We start from the raw sequence: 22234 nt of genomic DNA on the forward strand, positions 1-22234 counted from the left end.
CAATTATTGTTAGTTAAATAATTCATTCTCATATTAGATTCCTGACCTAAAAGAGACTGCAAATATGTAGGCCGGTTAGGGTTTTTATAGGCATGATTGATGATGATAAGGAAACTTCGTATTGGGGTTAATTGGTTCTTCCCTTTCTAATACATTTTCAATTTAAAGTAATACAATTAACTATTCACTTTAACTTTTAATTGATCGTTCCAAATCTTTCGCCATGCTGATTACAAAGAGCAAGAAGAGACAATTTTCTTTCTTACAAAACTTATCCATCAGAAAATAACATGACGGTAATAAGATTAATAAGTGAAGCACTAGACTTTTTTAGTAGGTCTGGTTAATTCTAATTACTAATCCAGCTGGACTTTTGAATACATTGATGATTACATTTACATTACATAGATGAGTCTAATTGATTCATATAATATTTAAACTACAAAGTGAAAAGTATATCTAGCTCTTTAAAGTTGAGATTTAATGTGTTTAATTGATTTTAATATATGGGATCTACGCATTTCAAAACGCTACGTCATATGGTTTTATGCAAATTGAACCATCTACAAACTGTAACGTATAAGCTAATTATTACACTTCCTTTTGGGGTCCGAATACCATGCATGCTTAAAGCAATATTGGGCCTGACAGTTAAATTTTAAGACTGAACAAATTAGGCCCGTTAACAGGCCTACTCAGGTTTCAAGACCTAAACCCGGTTCTGGAACCGGACCCGGACCCGAACTCCCATTGCTCCCTTATTCGTCTTCTCCGAGGGAGAAAGAGAGAGCCATGGCGAGTGAATACAGATGCGTGGGATGTGGGTTTAGGGTTAAGTCATTGTTCATTCAATACTCTCCTGGTAACATTCGTATCATGAAATGCGTAAGCTTTTAACACACACAACCCAATTAGGGTTTCCGATCTTGTTTTGTTTTGTCTTGTTTTTATATGTTTATGGTAAATTTCAAAAAGTTTCCATCTTTGAATCTTACCTTTTCTAAGCACATATGTATTATTGTTTATTTAGGGAAACTGCAAGGAAGTAGCAGACAAATACATCGAGTGTGAACGCATGGTCTGTTACTCTGTTTCAATCACTGAAAGTTTCCATTTTTGGTGTTCTTTTGTTTCCTTCCAAATTTTGAATTTAATTGATTCTTTTTGTGCAGATTATTTTCATTGATTTAATCCTTCACAGACCAAAGGTGTATAGACACGTCCTCTACAATGCAATCAATCCAGAAACTGTCAATATTCAGGTAAAAACCCTTTTTCAATTCAAGTTTCTTGATTTCAAACATTTGCTATGATTACTTGGCAGTTTCGTGTCTGAATCTAGTTTTCTGATCTTGAAATTGGTACTAAAAACTTTTTGTTTTTTGTTTTTGCAGCATCTGATGTGGAAGCTGGTATTTGCGTATCTTCTTCTAGACTCTTGTATCCTTATGTTTCATAATCTGTTATTATCTAAGTAGCTAAGAGATATGTAGTTAGTGAGATTCATCAGCAGCCAAACGCATTTGAAAAGCCTTAAACTCATCAAAGATAGAAGCTTGTTACTGAGAAGAACTGATGAGAAATCAAGCTTTTGTGAGAGCTCGGTTCTTATATCTATAAAGGTTTGATCTTTCCTTTTAATATCTTTTAGTGGATCTAATTCGATTATTTTTTCCCTCTGAGGACTATAGGTTTAAGTCATTGAGATAGATTTGAAAGGATACTATAATGTTTTCTCATGTTACAGGTTCTAATCGGTGTTTTATCTGCAAACGCTGCATTTGTCTTCTCTTTTGCCATTGCGGCAAAGAGTTTGCTAAATGAAGTTTCTAGGTGATTATACTTCTTCTTAGTTCTTTATTATGAGTTTTTTCACAGATTTCAGACTTTTGTCCCCTGAATATTATGTATTGGCTTTTGTTAAAAAAAATCTGCAGAAGAAGAGAGATTGTGTTGGGAATATTGATCTCGAGTTACTTCAAGATCTTTCTGCTTGCTATGTTGGTATGTTGTAGCTTTACCTTTCACTTTTAAGTCCTGATATCGAAGTACCAAAACTTGGTATTGTGTTCCTTTGCTCAAAATGGGAATCTTTAATAATTACAGGTATGGGAGTTCCCAATGTCAGTGATCTTCATTGTTGATATACTTATCTTAACATCAAACTCCATGGCTCTTAAAGGTCAGACCGTCAAAATATTCTTACTGAAAATTGATTGATCTAGACTGTTTTTTCTTCTTGTTGTTTTGGAATCTCATATTGCAAGTTGTGTTAAAACCAGTGATGACTGAATCAACGACCACCAGATGCATAGCCGTATGCTTAATCGCGCACTTGGTTAGATTCTTGGTGGGGCAGATCTTTGAGCCGACAACATTCTTGACACAGTATGGATCTCTGATGTATCTGTCTTCATTATTCAGAATCGTATGATCCCATCATCTTCCACTATAGTCAATTTTGTTTTGAAGAAAAAAAGAAACCTTTTACATGATTAAAAGCCTTCTGCATTTTTTTGATGACCATTCGAATTGTATAACTAACTAACCAAATATTATTGACATCAAGAATTGAATTGGGCCATAGTAAGAATATTTAAGTCTATCAAAAATTCTCAGGCCCATACAAACGTTACCAGCTAAGTAATTAAGAAATGAAATAAATTTGATCATTGTGATATTCGATAGATTCGATGAGAGTTTCTGGATGACATAGAACGTCGAAGAAATCAAACGACCAATAATAATAACTAATCTTTATTCGAATATTCGACAGAATTTTCCACCGACTAGTTCTTAAAGTACTTGTACTGATCAGAACCTGGTTTTTTGTTTTCTTTTTCAAATATCCATACGATGTTTTCTTTACCTGAAAATATATTTATTGTTTTGTTTTGTTTTGCGTTGCAAGGCTTGGGAAGTTAGTGAAGCCAGCCGTCTCCCAGCTCGGATAGATATGGGTCAAGTGTACGGATACAATCCTATGGAGACACGTTGAAGTGCCTCGTAGCTGTCTACGACAACAACAACGACTAAAACTGGCCAATCGAATAAAGATACGTTAACAACAACAACACCAACGTTGGAGTAATCTAAACTGGCCAATCTACTTGGGATACGTTAAAGCTTGGGATTGGGCCGTGTAGTTTTCACATGTGGAAGTCTTATTGGTGTCCTTTATTCAGAAAAAAAAAAAAAAAAAAACACAAAAGGCTCTTTTGAAACTTAAAAATCCTCATCCTTTGGTACAGATATTAGCATTGAAATCTGTGGAGATTTGTTACATCATTTTTAAAAAAGAAAATTTATAATTGATATGAAATTTTGCAAATAAAATAAACAAATTGTAATATTGTGATATATTACAATTTGTTTTTCAGTGTGCCCTCTCTGTTATTAGATTCTTGACGCAATGTGAGTATGAATCGGATACGACCTGTTAAACCCCAATGATCCAGCCAATGATGGAGATAAAAAATAAGAAGCCAATGATCATGTTCTTGAGATAGATCCACTGGGATTTCCTTTGGCTTATGATGTCCTCAAAAACAATCCAATCCTGCTTCACCGTTTTGGTGGATGGAGTGTTCTTGACTGTTGAGTCTTCAGCCATTTCCAACTCAGGATTGCTTACGTGCCTACTTATCACCTGCAACCGTGTCCACAGTCCAAAATTTAATATGTAATGTAACTAGAATTTGATATAATATTATGATTAGATTGTATCAGACTAGCCAATTCGAGTTTCTTAATAGCACCTTTTCTTGGCCTTGCAAATGCAACTCCGGTTGCTCTTGTGCCTCAGAACTGTGCAAAGGCTTAGTAGTGTTCAATGATGGAATATCATCTATAGGAGGATGGTAAGGTTCAATTACACTCGAATTGTCGCTGCCAATCTATTAAAAACACAAAAAGTAGACGTGTGAGAAACAGAAAGCAATCATATAGATATCCATCGTGTAAAAGTGCTCACTGCTTGCTTACCATAGAGTCAGTGTCACTACCACAGCTATCATCGGTAAAAAACCCTGTCACAGGTTTTTTGGGGATGCAAACATTGCAATTCTCATTTAGCAATAACCCATTGTATGGAGGATAAACCTCATCATCCAAAACCATCTGTTGACTAGCATCATATGAGACCAATTGAGGAACCTGATCTAGCATGTTTAAATATTCATTAAACTGTTGGCCATGATGATTTGTTGAATCGTACTCAGAATAAGTGTTGTAATATCCTGACTGGTTGACCTGAAAAAAATAAAAGATAAAACAGTTTAGGAATACATCAAATATATCAGTTTTTAGACATAAGTTGAGAGAAAACAAACAAAATGGACATATAGTCTTAGATAGACTCACCACAGAACCGGCACTATTAGTCATCATGGCAGGGACAAAAGTGGGATAGGGATCTGTTGGTTTAGCTTTAGCAGATAGAATGCTCTTGTCGTTACCCTTATACTCAAGTCTGCAGATGACATAGGTCGTCCTCTGTAAAAATTTCCAGAGGTAAGCAGCACATATACAAAGTTCATCAGTTAAAAACATTTCAAAATTGGCTGCATATATATAGATAATTAAATTACTTTCATCAAAAGCTAAGTGATGAAATATCAAAGATCAGAATTGTAAAAATAGTATGGGATAAAGAAAAAAACCAAATATATATATATATACCAGATGTTCAGGCAAGATGGTATCGTGATAATACTCGTGAATAACCCAATGAGGATCGACGATGCCATTATCCCGACGGAACTGTACAACCCTTTTATGACCAATCTTGTTGTCGTCTCCAGTTGCAGACAAAGGCCAAGACTTAAACTGATCCTTGACATCAGTATGCTCTCCAGTAAGTTTCCATCTTCCAGAAGGCGTTTTCCTGTTCTGTCGATTCCCTCTAGCGTACTTGTTTTCCCTACGAGAGAAGAAGTAGCACATACGATCCGTCGATTCGATCTTCGATTGCACTGTTACAGAAACAAGAATACAACAACACACCCCCAAACCATAATCAAGATTCAAGAAACCCCCCCCCCCCCCCCCCCCCCAACGACTCTCTCTCGATCACGCACGGTGGCAGCAAATAATTAAAATTCGAAAACCGCAATAGTATAACTTACAGCGCAACTTCCAAGGATCAAAATCATAGATGTTGACCTCGTTAATGACCCATTCTACAAGACGGGTGTTGCCCTGAATTTTGTGATAGAGATAGTAACCGACGAGCTCGTCGTCCCTCGGGCGGAATCCAAACCCCACAAAATCAACATCCATCTCTACCTATTTCTCCAAAAATGTTTCAAAGAGACTACTTTTCTGATTTTGGTTGATTTGTCTTATTTTAGAGGAGAAATGAACTGATGAGGAGCTTAATAAGTGACGAAAGGACAGAGTTTAAATAAGCCCAGAAATATCATTATTTTTATTATCAGTATTTTATACTAATTTTATATATTTTAAAGTGAAATAATGGATCTTCTTCGGTTCGATTTGGTTTGGTTTTGGCTTTCACAGTTATGTTTGTTATTTTGATATTTTTCTCCTTTTCGATTACTTTCTTAAGAATTGAAAAAAAAAAAAAAGGTAGGCTTATTTGGGAAGCTTTAAAAGGGCTTAACAAAGAATTGGACGGTGGACATGTGTGCCCTACAAGAATTGAAATGGTGAGTGAAGCTGGAATCTTTCTGCTTATGTAATAAGTCCGTAATTGTAATATATAAAATATCTACTCCTCGCTCACGGATTCTTTGACTTGAATCGTAAAGATTACTTGCTACTCTTTTTGAATGAACTGTGAGAGAGCTGTGTCTTTTGACCATGCTTACTGAAGAATGTTCTACACTGACATGTGTCTTTGATATGTTAAAAGAATATGTGTAATATCTCATTCTACCATTGTTATATGTAATGTACACACATAAATCCTTTAAGATGGATAAAATAGGTCGTAGGTTTCTGGGATATCTCTATGTTTAAAGATTGTTGACGCATTAAATGATAACAAGATTCGGCTTTTTTACAAATTTTGAGGATTAGTCTATGTGTTAGCTTCATGATTACCCAAGAATTGTAATGTATAGAGACAACATACTCTACAACCAATGTAATTAGTAAACAAACCGTAAAGTACATAAGGGAAACTATTTTAATTAATTTCAAACAATCCTAATGTATTGCTCGGCAATTTCCGGTCCGACTTTAGTTCTTCGGTACATGAATTAGTTGGTATTACAAAACTTGCTGAAACGTCATAGGCTCATAGCACTCTAGTTGCTTTTTTCTCATTGCGCCCTCCGTTACACTTTCTTGATGTGTTCAATGAATCTTTGAGCTTGCACAACCTCTCATGTATATCCCTTTCTTTTGCAGAGCTATTTGATCACTTTTATATAATATATACAAATAAGAACTACATCACAAAACGATTCACTAATTATTAACATACACTTCTTTACATTACATTTTCTTCATTTTTTTCTTTTCCTTTTCTCTCTTTTTCCCCCTTTTTTCTTTCTTTACACATACTTGTGTAAAATACACAACTTCACACTTTTCCTGAGCGAGAAAACAGAGCAAAGAAACCGAAAGAAAAAAAACACACAGACAATAAATAACTGTGAGCAAGAATCGGATTTGACCTCTTTAACCAACAAGAATCATCGAACCAATGATGGAGATGAACAGTAAGACGCCAACGATCATGTTTATGAGATAGTTCCACTGTGCATTCCTTTCACTCCTCTTCTCCAAAACAATCCAGCTCTGTTTCACCGTGTTGGTATATGGCGGTTTCTTGATCGAGTCTTCAGCCCTTTTCCACTCGCATTCGCTTTTCTGCGTATTTATCACCTGCAAGCACACCCATATCTCATAATTTAGACTATATGTTGGTTTCAGATTTCGTATCGAAGTATGTTGTTTCTCAGTGAGAGTGTTGAAACCTTTTCTTTGCTCTGACACGGTAATTTCAACTGCTTTGGTTGCTCTTGCGCCTCATAATTGTGCAAAGGCTCAACGACAGTGTTCAATGATGGAACATCATCATCTATAGGAGTATAGTAAGACTCATTTGAACTACAGCCACTATCAGTCGAGCTCGAAGTGTCTCCGAAAGTCTGTTAAAAAGCCAAAAATCAATGTGTGAGAAACAGAAGCGATATTATAGATTCTGAATATATAAGTGGTCCAAGTGCTTACCATTGAGTCATTATCACTGCTATCATCACCCAAAACCCCAGTCACAGGTTTTTTGGGCTGGTGATCACTGTAATGCTCTTGCATAGATGTCCTTTCACGAGTTTCTTCAATCACAAAGTTCCGAATGAGCTCGGAGTTTTCATCATATGGGGCCGAGTAAGGAACTTGTTGTTGCAGGTTGAAATAGTCACTCAACCACTGACCGTTATTTGCTAAATCATACTCAGGGAAAGGGTTGTAGTATCCTGAATTCCCTTGAAATGATTGCTGCATGTTAAACTGCTGGCCACGATTTGCTGAATCATACTCAGAGTAAGTGTTGTAAGATTCTGAGTTTCCTTGACGTGATTGGTTTACCTGAAACAAAATCAACAGTTAGACACAAGCTTATTTTTTTTGGTCTACTTACTTGAGAGCTAAGAGCAAACAAACAGTTTGGACATTAACTCACCACAGAACCTTCGCTATTAGCCATATTGGGGGCAAAAGCGGGAGTAGGATCTATTGCATAAGCAGAGAGAATGTCCGGGTCATCACCCTTGTATTCAAGTCTGCAGATGACATAGGTCCTCTGTAAAATTTTCAGAGGTAAGCACAAAAGTTCGTCAGTCGAAAACATTGATGAGAGTTCTGTCAAAAGCTAAGCCTGAACCTCACTGGTAACAACACTTACATATATAGTCCCTAGTCACAAAAAAAATCCTAAATTTCAAACCATGAAACAAAAGAGCTACAACATACGTCACGAGGGATACATAACACATAGGTGAGTGAGGGGAGGGGTACACATAGACAAGATCTCAAATGACGAACCTTATGTTCAGGCAAGAGGTCGTAGTGAAACTCGTGGATAACCCAGTCGGATTTGGTTTTGTCAGGGAATCTTGCATCGAGGAAGACCAAAACCCTTTTATGACCAATCTTACCACGAACGCCGCTAGCAATCCCCCATTGGTCCTTGACCTCCACAGATTCTCCGGTAAGCTTCCACTTGCCAGAAACCGTTGTCCTGCTCTGTCGATTCCCATTCCCATACTTGTTTACTCTACAAGAGAAGAAATACCACATAGCATCTCTCGATTTGTACTTTGATTGGACTGTTTTTTACAAACCAAACAAAACCCTAAATCAGAACAAACCCCTCCAATCAAATAGATCAATTCACGTGACGCGAGCATATATATGAATGAAAAAAATTATTGAGGAAAATTGGAAACTTACAACGCAAGTCCCAAGGATCGTAGCTACAGATGTTGACTTCGCTAATGGCTACTTCAACGTGGCTGCTGTTTCCTTCAATTTTGTTACGGAGATAGTGACCGACGAGCTCCTCGTCGTTGGGACGGAATCCGAACCCAACTTTATCCTCCATTGTTCACAAAAAGGAAGCAGAACCCACCGATTTCGATGGTAAAAGACTAAAGAGCTTCGCCGCCGAGATCGCTCTCCTCTCTCTCTCTCTGTGTATTTCTCCGATTATATTATTTGTTTTGTTGTTTGGTATAATATTAATTTGGAGGGAGGAAGACAGTGAAAGCAAGGCGTTTAAATAACCCCCACAAATATTCTTTTTTTTTTTTTCCTAATTATATGGATCTTCAGTTCAATTGGTATATGGTTCTGGTTTACACAGTACCGGTCTTAACAATTTTGAAAATTACTGAAACAACGGTATGTTTATCATCGTCAACTCTTAATTTCTTTTACTTATTATTAATCAATGTAAGCAAACAGAAATCAGATATAAACCAACTAACATACTGTAGTACTGCATTTATCGATTAAAGAAAAGGAATTAAGAATTAATTTTATATAATCGGTTTTAGGATTTGGATTTTGGATTGAATCGGTTTGAGTGAACCGTCGATTGTATTCAACAACATCCCCTATGTACAGTAGTAGTAATCTGAAGGAGTGTATATAAGAAGAAGAAAATATATTTAAAAATAAAATAAAAATGGAATGGCTTATTAAGGAAGGTGATGGGCGGTAAGAATGGGTCCCAAAGCAAAAAACAAAGGTGATCAACTCGAATCTGCCTTGTGGCTTCCTTAATTATGCCGTGTGAACACGCTTACTATTTTCATCTTATTCCTTTCTAGAAAACATTATTGAGGGTGCTTATCTTTAATCTTGTTAAGATTTTTTTTTTTCTTCGAATGGCGAATTGTAGTAAGCTTCTCGCTAATGGTTGCAATTATGTATATTGTGTTGTGTCTACTAACTCAAAACGATCGATCGAGCCATTTTCCAAACCGAACAAATGACAACAACTTTATATAAACATCCACCATTAATTAGAATATACAAAGTAGGCAGTAGGTAATTAGAAGAAAAAAATAAGAAGAGGACACGTGCTTTCAGATATTAACCAATAGGGAACTTTCCTTGTAAGAAAAGACTTTACTCATAAAAATAATCAAAAAGATTAGGGGAATAAAATCAAAATATAATAGAGAAGTCAAAGTTCATTCACATCTTCCATAAATATATAAATACACACTTTAGCTAATCTTTATGTGAGCATTGAACTAATTAAAGGTTCCTCTAATTTACAACCCATTTGTATAATCTAAATGTGCCATTGTAGATAACATAATGTTGATAACGTTAGATTATTTATGATAATGTTGATTATCTATGATAATACCAAGTTTTGCATCTTAATCTATACTTTTTTGCTGTTCTTATCATTAAATTTTCATTATGGAAAATGACTTTCATTAATTTCTAAAAGAAAATATATCTAGATTTAATTTTCTAAATGATATTTTTACACCAGATTTGGTCTTTAATGTTGGCTAATATTAGTTAAATTCCAATATTTTCAAATTTTAATAACAGCTTAGCTTTGCTCTATTAGGATTCTTTAAATGTTTTAATTTGGTATTTCTCGCTTAATAAAAATTTCTCTAACGATGTAGATCCTAATTTGCCAAATTCAAAATTGCCTATTCAGGTAGCAGATGATAGGATTATTGAGCATATCTAATGTTGGAGAGATAGGATTGTAGCTAACAATATGAGAGGTTTGTTATGCCTTTTTGCGCATGACAAAGACTATGTGGACGTCATCAAGAGCCTTCACATAGAGAATAGATCGAGTCCTAATAGATTTGTACCATCTTGATTCATAGAACGCAGGATACCACCAATAGAGACTATGGCGATTATCTTGGACCAAGAAGATTACGACTTGTTACACAACGGTTGTTTATCAGCGTTATCTTCTTAACCATGTCATTCCTCCCACGATTCCTCCATCATCATATGGTAATGGTGGAAGTAATGACGGTGACAGTAGAGGTAATGACAATGACGGTGGAGGTGATGACGGTGGGGGTGGAGTTAATGATGGTGGATCAATTCTTGGGTTCCGATTTATAACTTTGAATCTTAATCCTCATCTAATGAGACATTGATATACATATATTTCAATATATGGAAAGCAAAGGTATATTCTTCTTCAGTTTACGTATCATATTAGCTTTTACAATTTGTAAGATTAATATATTTTATTTTACTGTTTGACAAAAAAAATATATTTTTTATTTTACTTTGGGTGTGGCATCACTTTACATTATTTTGGTGTAGTTTAGCTTATATGATACATAAGAACCGGTTATTTATTTCAAGCCGGTATACGATCAAATCGGACCGTGCTGACCGGAATTTAAAACTTCGCTAAACTTACATAACTAGAGCGGAATTTTTAATTCGTAAAATGATTATTATGAATTTAATGGTCAAGCAAATTGTAACCAAATCCTATACACTCATTAGCATCATATACTGAACTTTCAACATAACAACATTAAAAAAAATGATTCCATATTGCATATTTATGATTAGATCGACAAGAGTAAAATTCAGGCGTAAGTTCTACAAATCCGTCATGTCACATGCATAACGTAACGAATATGTCATATACATATATACAATTATGAACTACTAGTAAATTTTGCTTATCAATTACTATAAATTATCTCAGCCGTGTGAGAAGAGCTCTCTTTATTTATTGCTTACGAATTTGACATCATACGAGAAACAACTAATTGAATTTCAACCCACTTCACAATCATGTAGTACTCCAAGCTCCATTTTGGTTGGTATACAAGGGATTGAAGGGTGATTAAGCTCAATTCCACTATCAGAGTCCCCAGAACGAATGAATATCCTTGTCTTCACTTTTTAACTCTACTTTGCAGACAACATATGTTCTCTGTCCAAATTAAGGTAACGTTTTCAAAACCCAAAAGATATCTCACAAGAACACTTTGAAAACATACGGTCAAATCCACACTTGAGAAAGAAACAAAAGAAAAAAATATCAAATACCACATATATAGGAGACCAAAAGTGTATCAACTTAGCCACATGGATAATTTACCTGTTCGAGAGGCAAAAACGTAGGTTGATACACGTGCATATTACCCAATCGGATTTGGATCCATTGGGATTTTCATAAGACTGAAAAACCAAAACTTTCTTCTCGCCGATCTTAACGCCATTGGTACCTTTCCACTTACCAATAATTGGTGTGTTGAATCCAGTTTCTTTCCAAAAACCCGAACTCGTTTTCAATAATATATAGTCAAATTTTAAAACGATATATATATATATTTTTGGTAACTTACGAAAATTCTTTTTTTTTTTTTTGCTAAACAACTTACGAAAATTCTTTAATTCCAAATAAGATATAACAAATATATAAGATAAGTTGACGACGTCAAAAAGATAGATGTGATATATTTATTAAGCAAGTACATTATTGCTAAACAAACTCATCATTTTGGATTTGTTCTGTGTCGTAAGTTGAATAAATAAAATAAATTGAAAAAGTTTACTTCTCGAACGGTTATTTCCTTTTCTTATTTAGAAGTAAACAAAATAAATGGAAAAAGTTTACCTCTGGAACGGTCAAGAGATCTAGACCGTTTAATTTCATCACGTTGCAACAACTGAGAGAGATCGGACGGTCATTAATCTAAATGGTAAGTTTTAAAGATTATGTGGGACCGGGACGATCTATATTACGTACTATTTGACGCTAAATAGACACCATTCAGACCCATTCAGGGCCTCTCTCTCTCTATTTGACGCTAAAAAACAACATTTATCTTCTGTTTGACTTGAGAAGAGTGGAAGAGATGAAGAATAGGTACCTTTCATCGTCACTTTTGCAATAGCTGTCAAAGAAACCCATCAAAGACAAAGGATGGGAGAACCAACACATAGAAAAGTTTATAACTACGTATGATCAAAAGGAAGAAGATTATTTCTACGCCAATCCTCAAGAATGTATCGGTGACAACTCAATAAGAGATTTACATGTGCTTAACGATCTCAACTTCTTTCTCTATATCTATAAGTGGAGGAGCCATTGTCGACACAGAAAAACATCAAGAGACATCGCAGATCCTTACTTACTTCTTCGCCATTTGTCACGCTTTTTAAAAATGATCTCTGAAACGAAAAATACTTAATTTCAATCATAACAGAGTTTAGTAAAACTGAGATATACTAAACAGTTAACATGAATCACAGAAAATTATTCAAGCATCTATTAGTGGAAGAAGACTGATCTTGGAAAGTATTCAAGCATCTATTGACATACTGCAGGGAACATATTTGCCTTAGAGAGGTTGTCTATATAACCTTCATTGGCAATCCCGAATTATGATTCTCACTAAAGTAAGAATCAAATAAGGCAAATAGAATTAGGATCGGACCATTTTCCTCCTCCGCCGCTTTATTACCTGGCAGTGAAACTTCTCCTGCAACACAAAAACACCTCTCAAACTTAGACCAATGCACACTCTGTTTTTTTTTTCTACGTATCAACAACTCTGAACCAAATATTATTGGTTATCATTAGGCAATTTAGGCTAAAATGGGCTTTAGACTTAAACATCAACAATGAAAACATGCACGTGTGCACACATATATGATGATGTTGATCAAAAAGAGTCCAAAAGAGATATTAGACTTATTTGAAGCATCTTGATTTTATGATTATTTGTTCTTGTTTTTTTTTGTTGAGTCGAGGTTGATTGCTGCTACGTCAAATTAAATTTGACCGTTTGGGTTAGCTGTATGATAAATTCAATTTTTACAACTAATTTGACTTCGCTGACCATTAAATTTACCATCATAAACAGATTCATTAAGCATACATAACCGAAGTCTCTGATACTCTTTTCTCGTTGGCTTTGAACTTTTTTTATGTTGTAAAGTATATATATAAACATCTTCGGCCATCTACTTCTTCATCTTCCTCTTCTTCTTCTTCGTCATGTCCAACTTTCTCTAGAAAATTTTAGAGACAACCGAAGTCAGGAAATCAAATTCATGCAACACAAATGTAAATCAGATTTATCTCTTTGTTGAAAACTCCCAAGGAAAATTTTTACAGATATGAAAACGTGCCTTTGATTGGCTGCTCTTCATCACCACAGAATTCATCAGATGGAAACATTTAAGCCCGGCTTTGACCACCTTCGGCTTCGACTTTCTCTACAATGTTTTAGAGACAACCAAAGGTTACTACTAAAATCAGAGATTTTTTTTGTCTATTTAATTATCATTAAGAAGATACTTCGAGAGAAACTTGCCTTTGAAAAGTCACCTCCGGGGCCGGGGGGAAAGTAAGTAAGGTTAAAGTACTGCAAACGAACGAGTAACATCATGGGGTCAGACGGACGAAAGAAAGAAAGGTAAACAACTTAAAAGACTACCCAACAAAAAAAAAAAAACAATGTGCTTACTCTGCGTTTATGTTCTTCAGAGTTGAGATGCGTGGTGAAATCTTCAAGGAGTTGGCATTTAAAATACTTAAAGCTTGTGTAATGACAACAGAGTGTGCAAACAAAAGAGGCAGAATCACCGGTTTCACACTGCAGGGGAGGCTGCTGTCTTTTTGTCTCCCCATCCATTTCTTCTTCAAGACGAGCAGGAGGGCAAAGTAAACTTTGCCATTCCCAAATGGCAGCAGTGGAGAGGCCTGGAACAGGTTTAACAGTATCTCCATACACCAGAAAAATGTCGAATCCACGGTTGTGCAGGTAGGATCAGCCGCCGGAGACGTTATAGATATTGTGAGAATCCGATATGAACATAATCTTCCCCGGTGGTGGATTAGCAAGTGACCAATTAAGCATATGAGACAAAACTTTCCCGCTACCTGTCCCGGTACCTGAAGGATATACATTCAGACAAGAGCTGAGAGACGATTCCAGTCGAAGACAACCCTAATAATTAATTTCCTCTTTTCGTTGGTTGTAGAAAGAGATGAGAAAATTAAATAACCTCGTGGGACGAATTGAACAACGACTCCAGTCGAAGACAACTCTCGCAGGTCTTCATCAGTGATGCCTTCCAATTCGCCCATGACATTGATGGTGAGAGGACATGAGCAGCCAATCTTCTCCACCAACGCTGCTTCTATGCACGGACGGATCTGACCAACATCATAACCATCCGGAATCGGACAGTTGTTGACATCAATCCACACCGACGTCTCGCATCTTTGTTCTTCAACATCATCCTATATAATAAACACATCACAAAGATCCAAGTTACGTTTATTTGTACAAATCAATCATACATCAGATAATAGCAATTTGTGACCAAACCTCGGCCAGGCAAACAAAGACGCAACTTCTCTTCTCTCGCAAGTCAGTCGAGAGCTTCTTCTAGGGTTTCTCTCAACTTTTTACATTTACGTATATCCGCCACTTAATGGGCCTATCTAATGGGCTCTAAATGTTATCTTTCGCTCAGGTTACTACTACTGTATGTATACTAAAATGAATTCTCTCTCCAGTAAAATAAAATAAGGGGTTTATTATATACTTAAACATCAACGATGACAACATGCACGTGTACACATATATGTATGATAATGTTGAAAAAAAAAGTCCAAAAAGAGACTCTTGACATAATAACTAAATTGAAGCATATATTTATTCTTGTTTTCTTTTGTTGAACGAAATCTTTTGTGGGGTTTAGGTAGGAGTAGGACTAGAAGAGTCAACGTTAATTGCTGCTACGTCAAATTAAATTTGACCATTTGGGTTAGCTGCACGATAAATTCAAATTTTACAACTCTGAGTTCACTGACTACTTCTTAATTTCTTATCACAAATACTTACCTTTTACTATATAAAAAAATGGAACACACGTCCAAGATGGAAAAGTTGCAAAACAAGATAAGACATTGTCGGTCAATTGGTAAATCTTTGTCTTCTCTACCACTTCTTATCACAAAATAACACACCATTTTTATATATTAGGACACATCACACATACAGTATGAAAAAAAGTTACAAAACAAGATTAGAAGAACAAAAGGTGTTTCATGTTTGATGTTTGCGATCTCATTTATTTAACATCATGTTCTTGAGATAGGAGAACATGGCGAATTTTCTTGACGAATTTTTGTACCATCCTGAGAAAGAAGTTACCAGCTCTTTTGTTCTTCTTGATCATCTCTTGACCCAATTTATGCTCTCCAATCTCAGTCCCACGTGCATCATCACAAGGATTCGTCTTCTTCATCTTATTTGTATCAACATTAGTTCTGAGAGCTTGGCTCACCTTGTAACATCATATCAAAGAACCCAAAACGTTTGTGAGTAATGAATGGCACAAAGTAGCATTAAGGATTGTTAGCCTCAGTTAAAGAGAGATAATAAAGCTCACCTCTTGAATTAGTGGTGTCACTAACTCGACTGTCGAATTAGGAGGTTCTTGCAGGTCTTTGATTTGGTCTATGCGATGATTTGAGCTACCAAAACTATCTTCACAAGTGCTCGAAGTTCCAATAGAATTCTGTCATGTCAACCAAACTTAGCTCAAATCTGAAAACAAAGGATTCTCAAGGTAAAACACATAGTAAAAACATTGCTTACGGTGGTTGGAGATAGAAAATCAGAATCATTATCATCACTGCTATCGTCAGTGAAGACACCAGTCAATGACTGTGGAGGTCTGTGATCGTTGCGATTATCCTGCAAAAACATGATATTCCTCTCCTCAACATCATTATCATTCAACCATGTTTTCCATTCCTCCTCTTCACTAGCTATAGTTGCTGCATTATCGAGCTGATGAGCTTCTTCCTGCAAACCAAACTGACTTGAATCCTGGAAAAAGGAGAAGAACACAAATAAGAGTCGTTCGTTGTCAGATTAAAAAAAGAGAGAAACAGAGAAAGTAACGACCTCAGATCCTCCAGAATTGTTCACAAGATGTAAAGGGGGAGAAGAAACCTCGTTCTCCTCACCCTTAAACGTTACTTTACAGATGGTGTATGTCATCATCATCTGTAACAGTTACACAAAATCATTACTGTACAGATTCAAATCAAATCACAATCGCAGCTCAAAAAAGTTACAAAATAAAACCCCAAAAACAAAAAGAAAAAACAGAGTACCTGAACAGGGGAGAGAAGGTGGTACTCGTGCATAACCCAATCGGATTTGGAACTACCGAGTTCCTTACTCAAGTAAAACATCAAAACCCTTCTCGCACCGATCTTAACACGGTTGCGTATGATAGCCTTTGGTTTACCAGTTATCTTCCAATACCCAGATTTCGTTTTTCTGATCTGTTGCTCACCTCTGTCGTATTTGTTTACCTTACGGCTGAAGAAACACCAAGACTTATCTTTCAATTTGATCCTGGACTGACCTGACCAAACAAACAAAAATCTCAAAATCAGAAACTAGCTGATGATTTGATTTGATACAACAGTCAGTACTGTACTGAGAGGGTAACTCGTGAGATGGGACTTACAAGGTAACTACCAAGGATCGAAGCTACAGATAGTGACAGTGCTAATGACTTGATCTACACGGCTCGTGTCAGTTTCCAGATTTTTTGGCCGGAGGTAATCATCGACGATCACCTCGTCGGTCGGACAGAATCTTAAACCCACCGGAGTCTCCATTTCTCCAGCAGCGATCATAAACGAAGACATAAAAAGGGATATAAAAAGTAGAGAAAAAGATCAAAATATGTAGGAGAGAGCTTTCGCCATTGTTGCTGTTCTTCTGCAACTGCAAGTTAAATCCAAGGAGGAAGACGAATAAAGGGTTTCATTATTTATAGGGTTTTGTGCAAAAAAAAAAATAATCCTCCAAACAATAATTTTTTGCAAGTTTACCCTTTAATTCGAAAAAAATGCAAGTCAACACCCCGAACTAAAAAGTAACCCGCTAAATAACCCTTCTATATTTTGCTGTGTATGAACCGTGTCTTTTTTAATAGATTTTGAAACTTTGTCGTTTTGTAAACAAATTTTATACCAACAAACTGCAAAATAGAGGGCTCGAACTATGTGTGTAAGAACTACTTAACCATCTACGCTACAAGAATATTTATACGAGATAGTATAACTCAGCTTCCGGAGAGAATTTGTTCAGATATCGGATCGGATTCCGGAGATATCGAGGAATAAGAAAAATATTCCCCAACAAATTCTCTCGTACCTTGTGACTTTAAGAAAAGTTGCAATTTTGCTTTTTGCTTTTTTTAATCAAAAAGAAGGGCATATAGAATAGTAGTGACGTGATAGTTTCATCACGTGCCACTAGTAGTTACCCCCAACACGCAACTCTGAAGAAATTACATTTATTTCATGAACATGTTTGATGTTTTCCCTTTATTACATTCGTTGGCCCATTCCGATAGCATCTGATTAAAAGTTAAACGTCATTTATGTTGAAACAGATACAAAAAAGGTATCTCTATATGCGATTAGGAAGCTTCGTAGAAGCCGTAACCAGATAATATATAGGAAAAGAAGAATTGGCATGCCCATTCAAAGTTAATATTAAACTGCAGAAAGAAAAAAAAGAAAAAAACGATCTCATGATGAGGAATTTTTATCACTTACCTTCTGATCTCTTTAAGATTTTTTTTTTAATTATAAAAAAACCATATATCCCTAAAGTAAACGAATATCTTGATGAGCATTTTTTTTTTACGATGATTTATTGTAATTATAGCGAACTAGAATTTTTGAAGTGATATGATGTATTTGTGTATTTAGAAGGGTTAGTTGAGTTAAAATTGTGATGTTAAATACGTAGCAAGTTTAGTAAACATAAGTATATATCGCGTTCATAAAGAATATATACATTGCTTTCGCCAATCTTTTTTGTTTTAATATAAAAAGAGGGGAAAATGGTATTCAAATTTTTTGAAAATAAAATTCTAATCAAAAATTGACATATAGTGACGTATATTCTTTCTTTTTCTTTTTTTTTTTTGGTTTCAGTGGTTAAATGTTATACCAAAACAAACGAATCGATACATACTAAAAAACTACTACTAAGAACCCATTAGCTCCCTATCGGAGAGATACAAAAGTGGTTATTCATCTATTGCACTTATCATGTGACAGTTGTTACTCCCACTCCCAGCACGTAGTATGATATTCATATTACTATATTTATTTATTATCTTAAGCATGTTTCCTTTTGTTAAATTTGATGGCTCATTTTTTGGAAAAATCCAGAAAGGGTCTCCGGTTAACATTGACGTTTTAATTTATATATAGAGGAAACTTCGTAGAGGGCGTAGATTAAAAAAAAAACAGACATCATATTTTAAAAGATTAAATAGAGGATAACAAATTAATCATAGTATAAAGTAAATTTTTTTGCTAAATCTTACTAGTAGATACGTTTATATACTAGTAAAGAAATTACGAAGGCGTAAGTAAAAGTTTAGTTGGCATGGTAAAAGACGTGTGCCTTGCAGAATCAAGTTGCAATTATGGAACAGTGAACTTGTAGTAGTGGGCCAGGAAATGCTACCAAACACCCATCCAACGACCAAATCTAAATATGTAAACTGATTGCGCCACGTGGAAGCGTTTTAATTACACGCGCCCTTCTTACTTTTCAACCAAGGCACAGTTTTAACTTTCATCTAAAGGCTAAGCTATAATAAAATCCTCTTTAAAAATAATATCGGAACATAAATTTTTGTTTGGTTTTGTAATCATATGAATCAACTCTCAAAGAAGAGAACGAAAAAATTTGACCATTTTGTTAGCTGTACTTATCTCTATCGTGTTCGTGTATGAATTGAAATTATCCAACTTTGTATGATTGACACACACACAAAACAATAGGCAAATTTACAAAACAAGATTTGTTCAGAAAAGTTACTCCGGCCTTAAATTTATGTAGTTATTTGGCCCATTATGTGGCCTAATTCGGGTCATTGAGTAAACAACTGTATATATTATTTATTTACTGCCCGGTTACTGTCGTACAGCATATATAAATCTATAGTAAATATGACCGTTTAGAAACAATCAAGTTTATAACTCCACGTGCTAGCTAGCTCTGCAGGGTGGGCGTCTCTTAATGTTTTACACATTTGTTTTATTAACGTTGAATAGCAGATAAAATATGAACGTTTGAAACAATTGTTACCGTTATGAATATAATAATTTTATTTTTATAAACAATTGTTACCGTTGAATGACCTCTATAAATATTAACATCTCTCCGCCTCTTCTCTCGTTCAAAGTTCAAAATACTAATTCTTAAAACAACTAAAACTCTGTTATTTTTTTCCATGTCCGAATATGTTCTTCCACTTACATTTTCAAGTCAAAACTGTTTATAGTTCCTAGTTCCCACATCCTCAGAGACAAACATAGAGGCATGCATCATCATCCTTAAAGGTAAGACTCTGGTCTGATTATGTTTATTTTCTCTGTTAAACTATATAGTGTTCAGCTTAGCTAAAATATAGTTTTGGGAACATTTCAAATGACCATGTTTTTGAATCCAGCTCGTATATATATAGATATAGAGATATGGGTGTTTGGTAAAATGTGCATAAGAATGAGGGGCCTGAAATGTTGTTTCTTAGTATGCATCTGGCTGAAAATAGTAGAAAGGTACTTTTAATTGGTTTCGATATAGTTCCCTCTCTGTTTCTGCCTAATTAGAAAGTACATATATGTTATGATAGTAGAACGATTGTTAAGTTTTTTTTTTTATTAAAAAGGAATTTAACAAAAATTGTTGTTCCATTTTTTGTTTATTTGTAGAGAAAAATTGAGGAAATTGTAACGGAAATTAACTATTCGATCCATTCTGCAGATGGCAGTGAAACAGAGAAGCTTGATTCGTGTGTGTATTCTCTCGTCTATGGCTTTCATCATCCGTCTTAATTGGTGCAGGATAATCTCTAAGTATTGTAATGTTAGGATATAAATGGGAATGAAATGATGTATAGAGTTATATATTAGATGTATGTGTCATGTATAGGGCCATGCGTGTTGTGTGTTAGATGTATGAATAAGGTTATTGTGTGCGTGTGTGTTAGATGTATGAATAGGGGGCCAACTGCTGCAAAATCGCGAACACGCCATATGCAAAACAAGTAACAAAATGACGAACACATCGATCCTAAAACAAAAACACAAAACACGAGCAGCAGCTATGACCACAAAGTAACAAAATCACGAACACATTCGAAAACAAAACACACAACACGAAAACAAAACACAAACACATCAAAGCAACTAAAGAAAAATAAAAACACGTTAGTCGAAGCACAATCTAAAAACAAGGAAATCAAATGCTGCAAATAGTGAACACGTCAAAGCAAACAAGTAATCACGAACACATCCTAAAACAAAAACACAACACGAAAACATTTTTAACCAACATCAAAGCAACTAAAATTAAACAACAACAAATCCACGTTAGTCCAAGCACGAAAACATTTTAAAGATTTGTGTAGATCAACAGCATGAAAGCTCTGAAGCAAAAACCACGACAAAGAAAAGAATACATAGTAGAGAGGATGACAAAAACAATATGGACATTAAAACAAAACAAGAGCATAAAAACACACAAACTATCGAAGATTAAACAAAAAAAGAGCATAAAAATACACACAAACTATCGAAGATTTACTTCTCATATTTTCTCAACAGTCAGGGAACCTCAAGAGGAGGTAAAACAATATGGACATTAAAACAAAACAAGAGCATAAAAACACACAAACTATCGAAGATTAAACAAAAAAAGAGCATAAAAATACACACAAACTATCGAAGATTTACTTCTCATATTTTCTCAACAGTCAGGGAACCTCAAGAGGAGGTAAACAGTATCGTATTCTTCTCCTTAATGTACAGAATCAGCTGCATAATAAAAAGAAACACCACATACTTGCCAGAGTCAAGAAATAAACAAATCCCACATATCATTCAAAATATATCCAAAAAAGATAAAAAGACTTTGAGCAGTTTATACTACATAGTACATACAATCACACCTACAAAACAAAACGAAAAGACCGGAGTTTAGTTTTTTTCGGTTTGGTTTGGTTGTTCGGATCTCTGATTTTTCCAATTTAGATAAAGATTTCATACCGGTCGCGTTTCGTTTTCGTTTTAAGGTCAAATTCAGATTTAATTTTTAATTAATTTTACAGTTTTTGCTTTTTTAGTGTATTTAAATGCATTCTTCTATATATGTAACAGATACTATTAAATTTTAGTAATTTTAGTTAAATAGTTTTTTCTGAAAATTCAGTGAGAAAATTTTATACCATTTGGGTAGTTACAAAACTCGATTAAATAAATTTCGGTTCGGTTTGGTTCAGTTTTAGAAGGTATTAAGGTTTGGTTAGTGGGTTTTAAAAGCCTCTACCTCTCCTAGAAGGTTCCTCCGTACTGTTTCGGAGGTCACGCATTGATCTGGAAAGAAAAAAAACACAGATGAGGTTGACAAAAACAAGCCCTAGCTCCTTCCAAGTTCCAAATCAAAATCACCGCCACGCCGTTACGATTCGAAAAACGTTGGCAACCGCCGTTGCTCATTTCCACACGCATTCTCATGGAGGAGCTCAAGCTCATCCTCTACAAAGTACAAACTGATGCATTGCCCTGAAACTTGGTTAGTCAAAATCGTCTCTGCACTACTCCTGTTCGTACCAGACTCAGATCTTTGTTTCTGCTACTTGAGTAAGATTCTGAATCCATATATCG

General features: G+C 35.2%; 4 protein-coding genes, 1 long non-coding RNA gene and 1 pseudogene across 10 annotated transcripts; 2 read left to right on the forward strand and 4 right to left on the reverse strand.

Annotated features, from left to right (window-relative positions):
* The first annotated feature begins 725 nt into the window (after positions 1-725).
* Positions 726-3418, forward strand: LOC104759526 (protein ARV 1). 2 transcript variants are annotated; one of them, XM_087507555.1, is made up of 10 exons: positions 726-885; positions 1031-1078; positions 1173-1262; positions 1395-1440; positions 1549-1622; positions 1748-1833; positions 1938-2004; positions 2107-2182; positions 2283-2388; positions 2912-3418. In XM_087507555.1, exons 1-10 carry the CDS (start codon positions 793-795, stop codon positions 2952-2954), a joined length of 729 nt encoding a protein of 242 aa, XP_087363681.1. In that variant the 5' UTR covers positions 726-792; the 3' UTR covers positions 2955-3418. The 2 variants fall into 2 exon arrangements, with proteins under 2 accessions (XP_087363681.1, XP_010480738.2); XM_010482436.2 differs by lacking the exon at positions 2912-3418 and having other exon boundaries at positions 2283-2526.
* Positions 3217-5573, reverse strand: LOC104759518 (NAC domain-containing protein 1). 2 transcript variants are annotated; one of them, XM_087507554.1, is made up of 6 exons: positions 5127-5573; positions 4681-4921; positions 4363-4494; positions 3985-4251; positions 3759-3896; positions 3217-3649 (listed from the first exon to the last, which is right to left on the reverse strand). In XM_087507554.1, the coding sequence occupies exons 3-6, from the start codon at positions 4387-4389 to the stop codon at positions 3440-3442; spliced, it is 642 nt and encodes a 213-aa protein (XP_087363680.1). In that variant the 5' UTR covers positions 4390-4494; positions 4681-4921; positions 5127-5573; the 3' UTR covers positions 3217-3439. The 2 variants fall into 2 exon arrangements, with proteins under 2 accessions (XP_087363680.1, XP_019098224.1); XM_019242679.2 differs by having other exon boundaries at positions 4681-4973; positions 5127-5436.
* Positions 5574-6416: 843 nt separating this feature from the next.
* On the reverse strand, positions 6417-9095 carry LOC104759538 (NAC domain-containing protein 1). Of its 2 annotated transcripts, none has more exons than XM_010482449.2 (6): positions 8425-9095; positions 8017-8300; positions 7655-7774; positions 7204-7560; positions 6948-7121; positions 6417-6855 (listed from the first exon to the last, which is right to left on the reverse strand). In XM_010482449.2, exons 1-6 carry the CDS (start codon positions 8573-8575, stop codon positions 6649-6651), a joined length of 1293 nt encoding a protein of 430 aa, XP_010480751.1. In that variant the 5' UTR covers positions 8576-9095; the 3' UTR covers positions 6417-6648. The 2 variants fall into 2 exon arrangements, with proteins under 2 accessions (XP_010480751.1, XP_087363682.1); XM_087507556.1 differs by having other exon boundaries at positions 7655-7887; positions 8425-8713.
* Positions 9096-13256: 4161 nt separating this feature from the next.
* Positions 13257-14888, reverse strand: LOC147946458 (uncharacterized). The gene is made up of 5 exons (XM_087507557.1): positions 14512-14888; positions 13971-14398; positions 13818-13868; positions 13633-13719; positions 13257-13512 (listed from the first exon to the last, which is right to left on the reverse strand). Exons 1-4 carry the CDS (start codon positions 14596-14598, stop codon positions 13668-13670), a joined length of 618 nt encoding a protein of 205 aa, XP_087363683.1. The 5' UTR covers positions 14599-14888; the 3' UTR covers positions 13257-13512; positions 13633-13667.
* Positions 14889-15595: 707 nt separating this feature from the next.
* Positions 15596-17307, reverse strand: LOC104759546 (NAC domain-containing protein 3-like; annotated as a pseudogene). Its single transcript, XR_015594742.1, has 5 exons — positions 17002-17307; positions 16640-16896; positions 16116-16529; positions 15907-16035; positions 15596-15801 (listed from the first exon to the last, which is right to left on the reverse strand). The product of XR_015594742.1 is annotated as an NAC domain-containing protein 3-like (transcript).
* Positions 17308-19744: 2437 nt separating this feature from the next.
* Positions 19745-20584, forward strand: LOC147946459 (uncharacterized). Of its 2 annotated transcripts, none has more exons than XR_015586641.1 (2): positions 19745-19909; positions 20334-20584. It is a non-coding gene; the product is annotated as an uncharacterized LOC147946459 (long non-coding RNA). The 2 variants fall into 2 exon arrangements; XR_015586640.1 differs by having other exon boundaries at positions 20282-20558.
* Positions 20585-22234: the final 1650 nt, after the last annotated feature.

Source organism: Camelina sativa, chromosome 3, assembly GCF_030686135.1.
Source record: "Camelina sativa cultivar CO46 ecotype springtype chromosome 3, ASM3068613v1".
NCBI classification, from domain to species: Eukaryota; Viridiplantae; Streptophyta; class Magnoliopsida; order Brassicales; family Brassicaceae; genus Camelina; species Camelina sativa.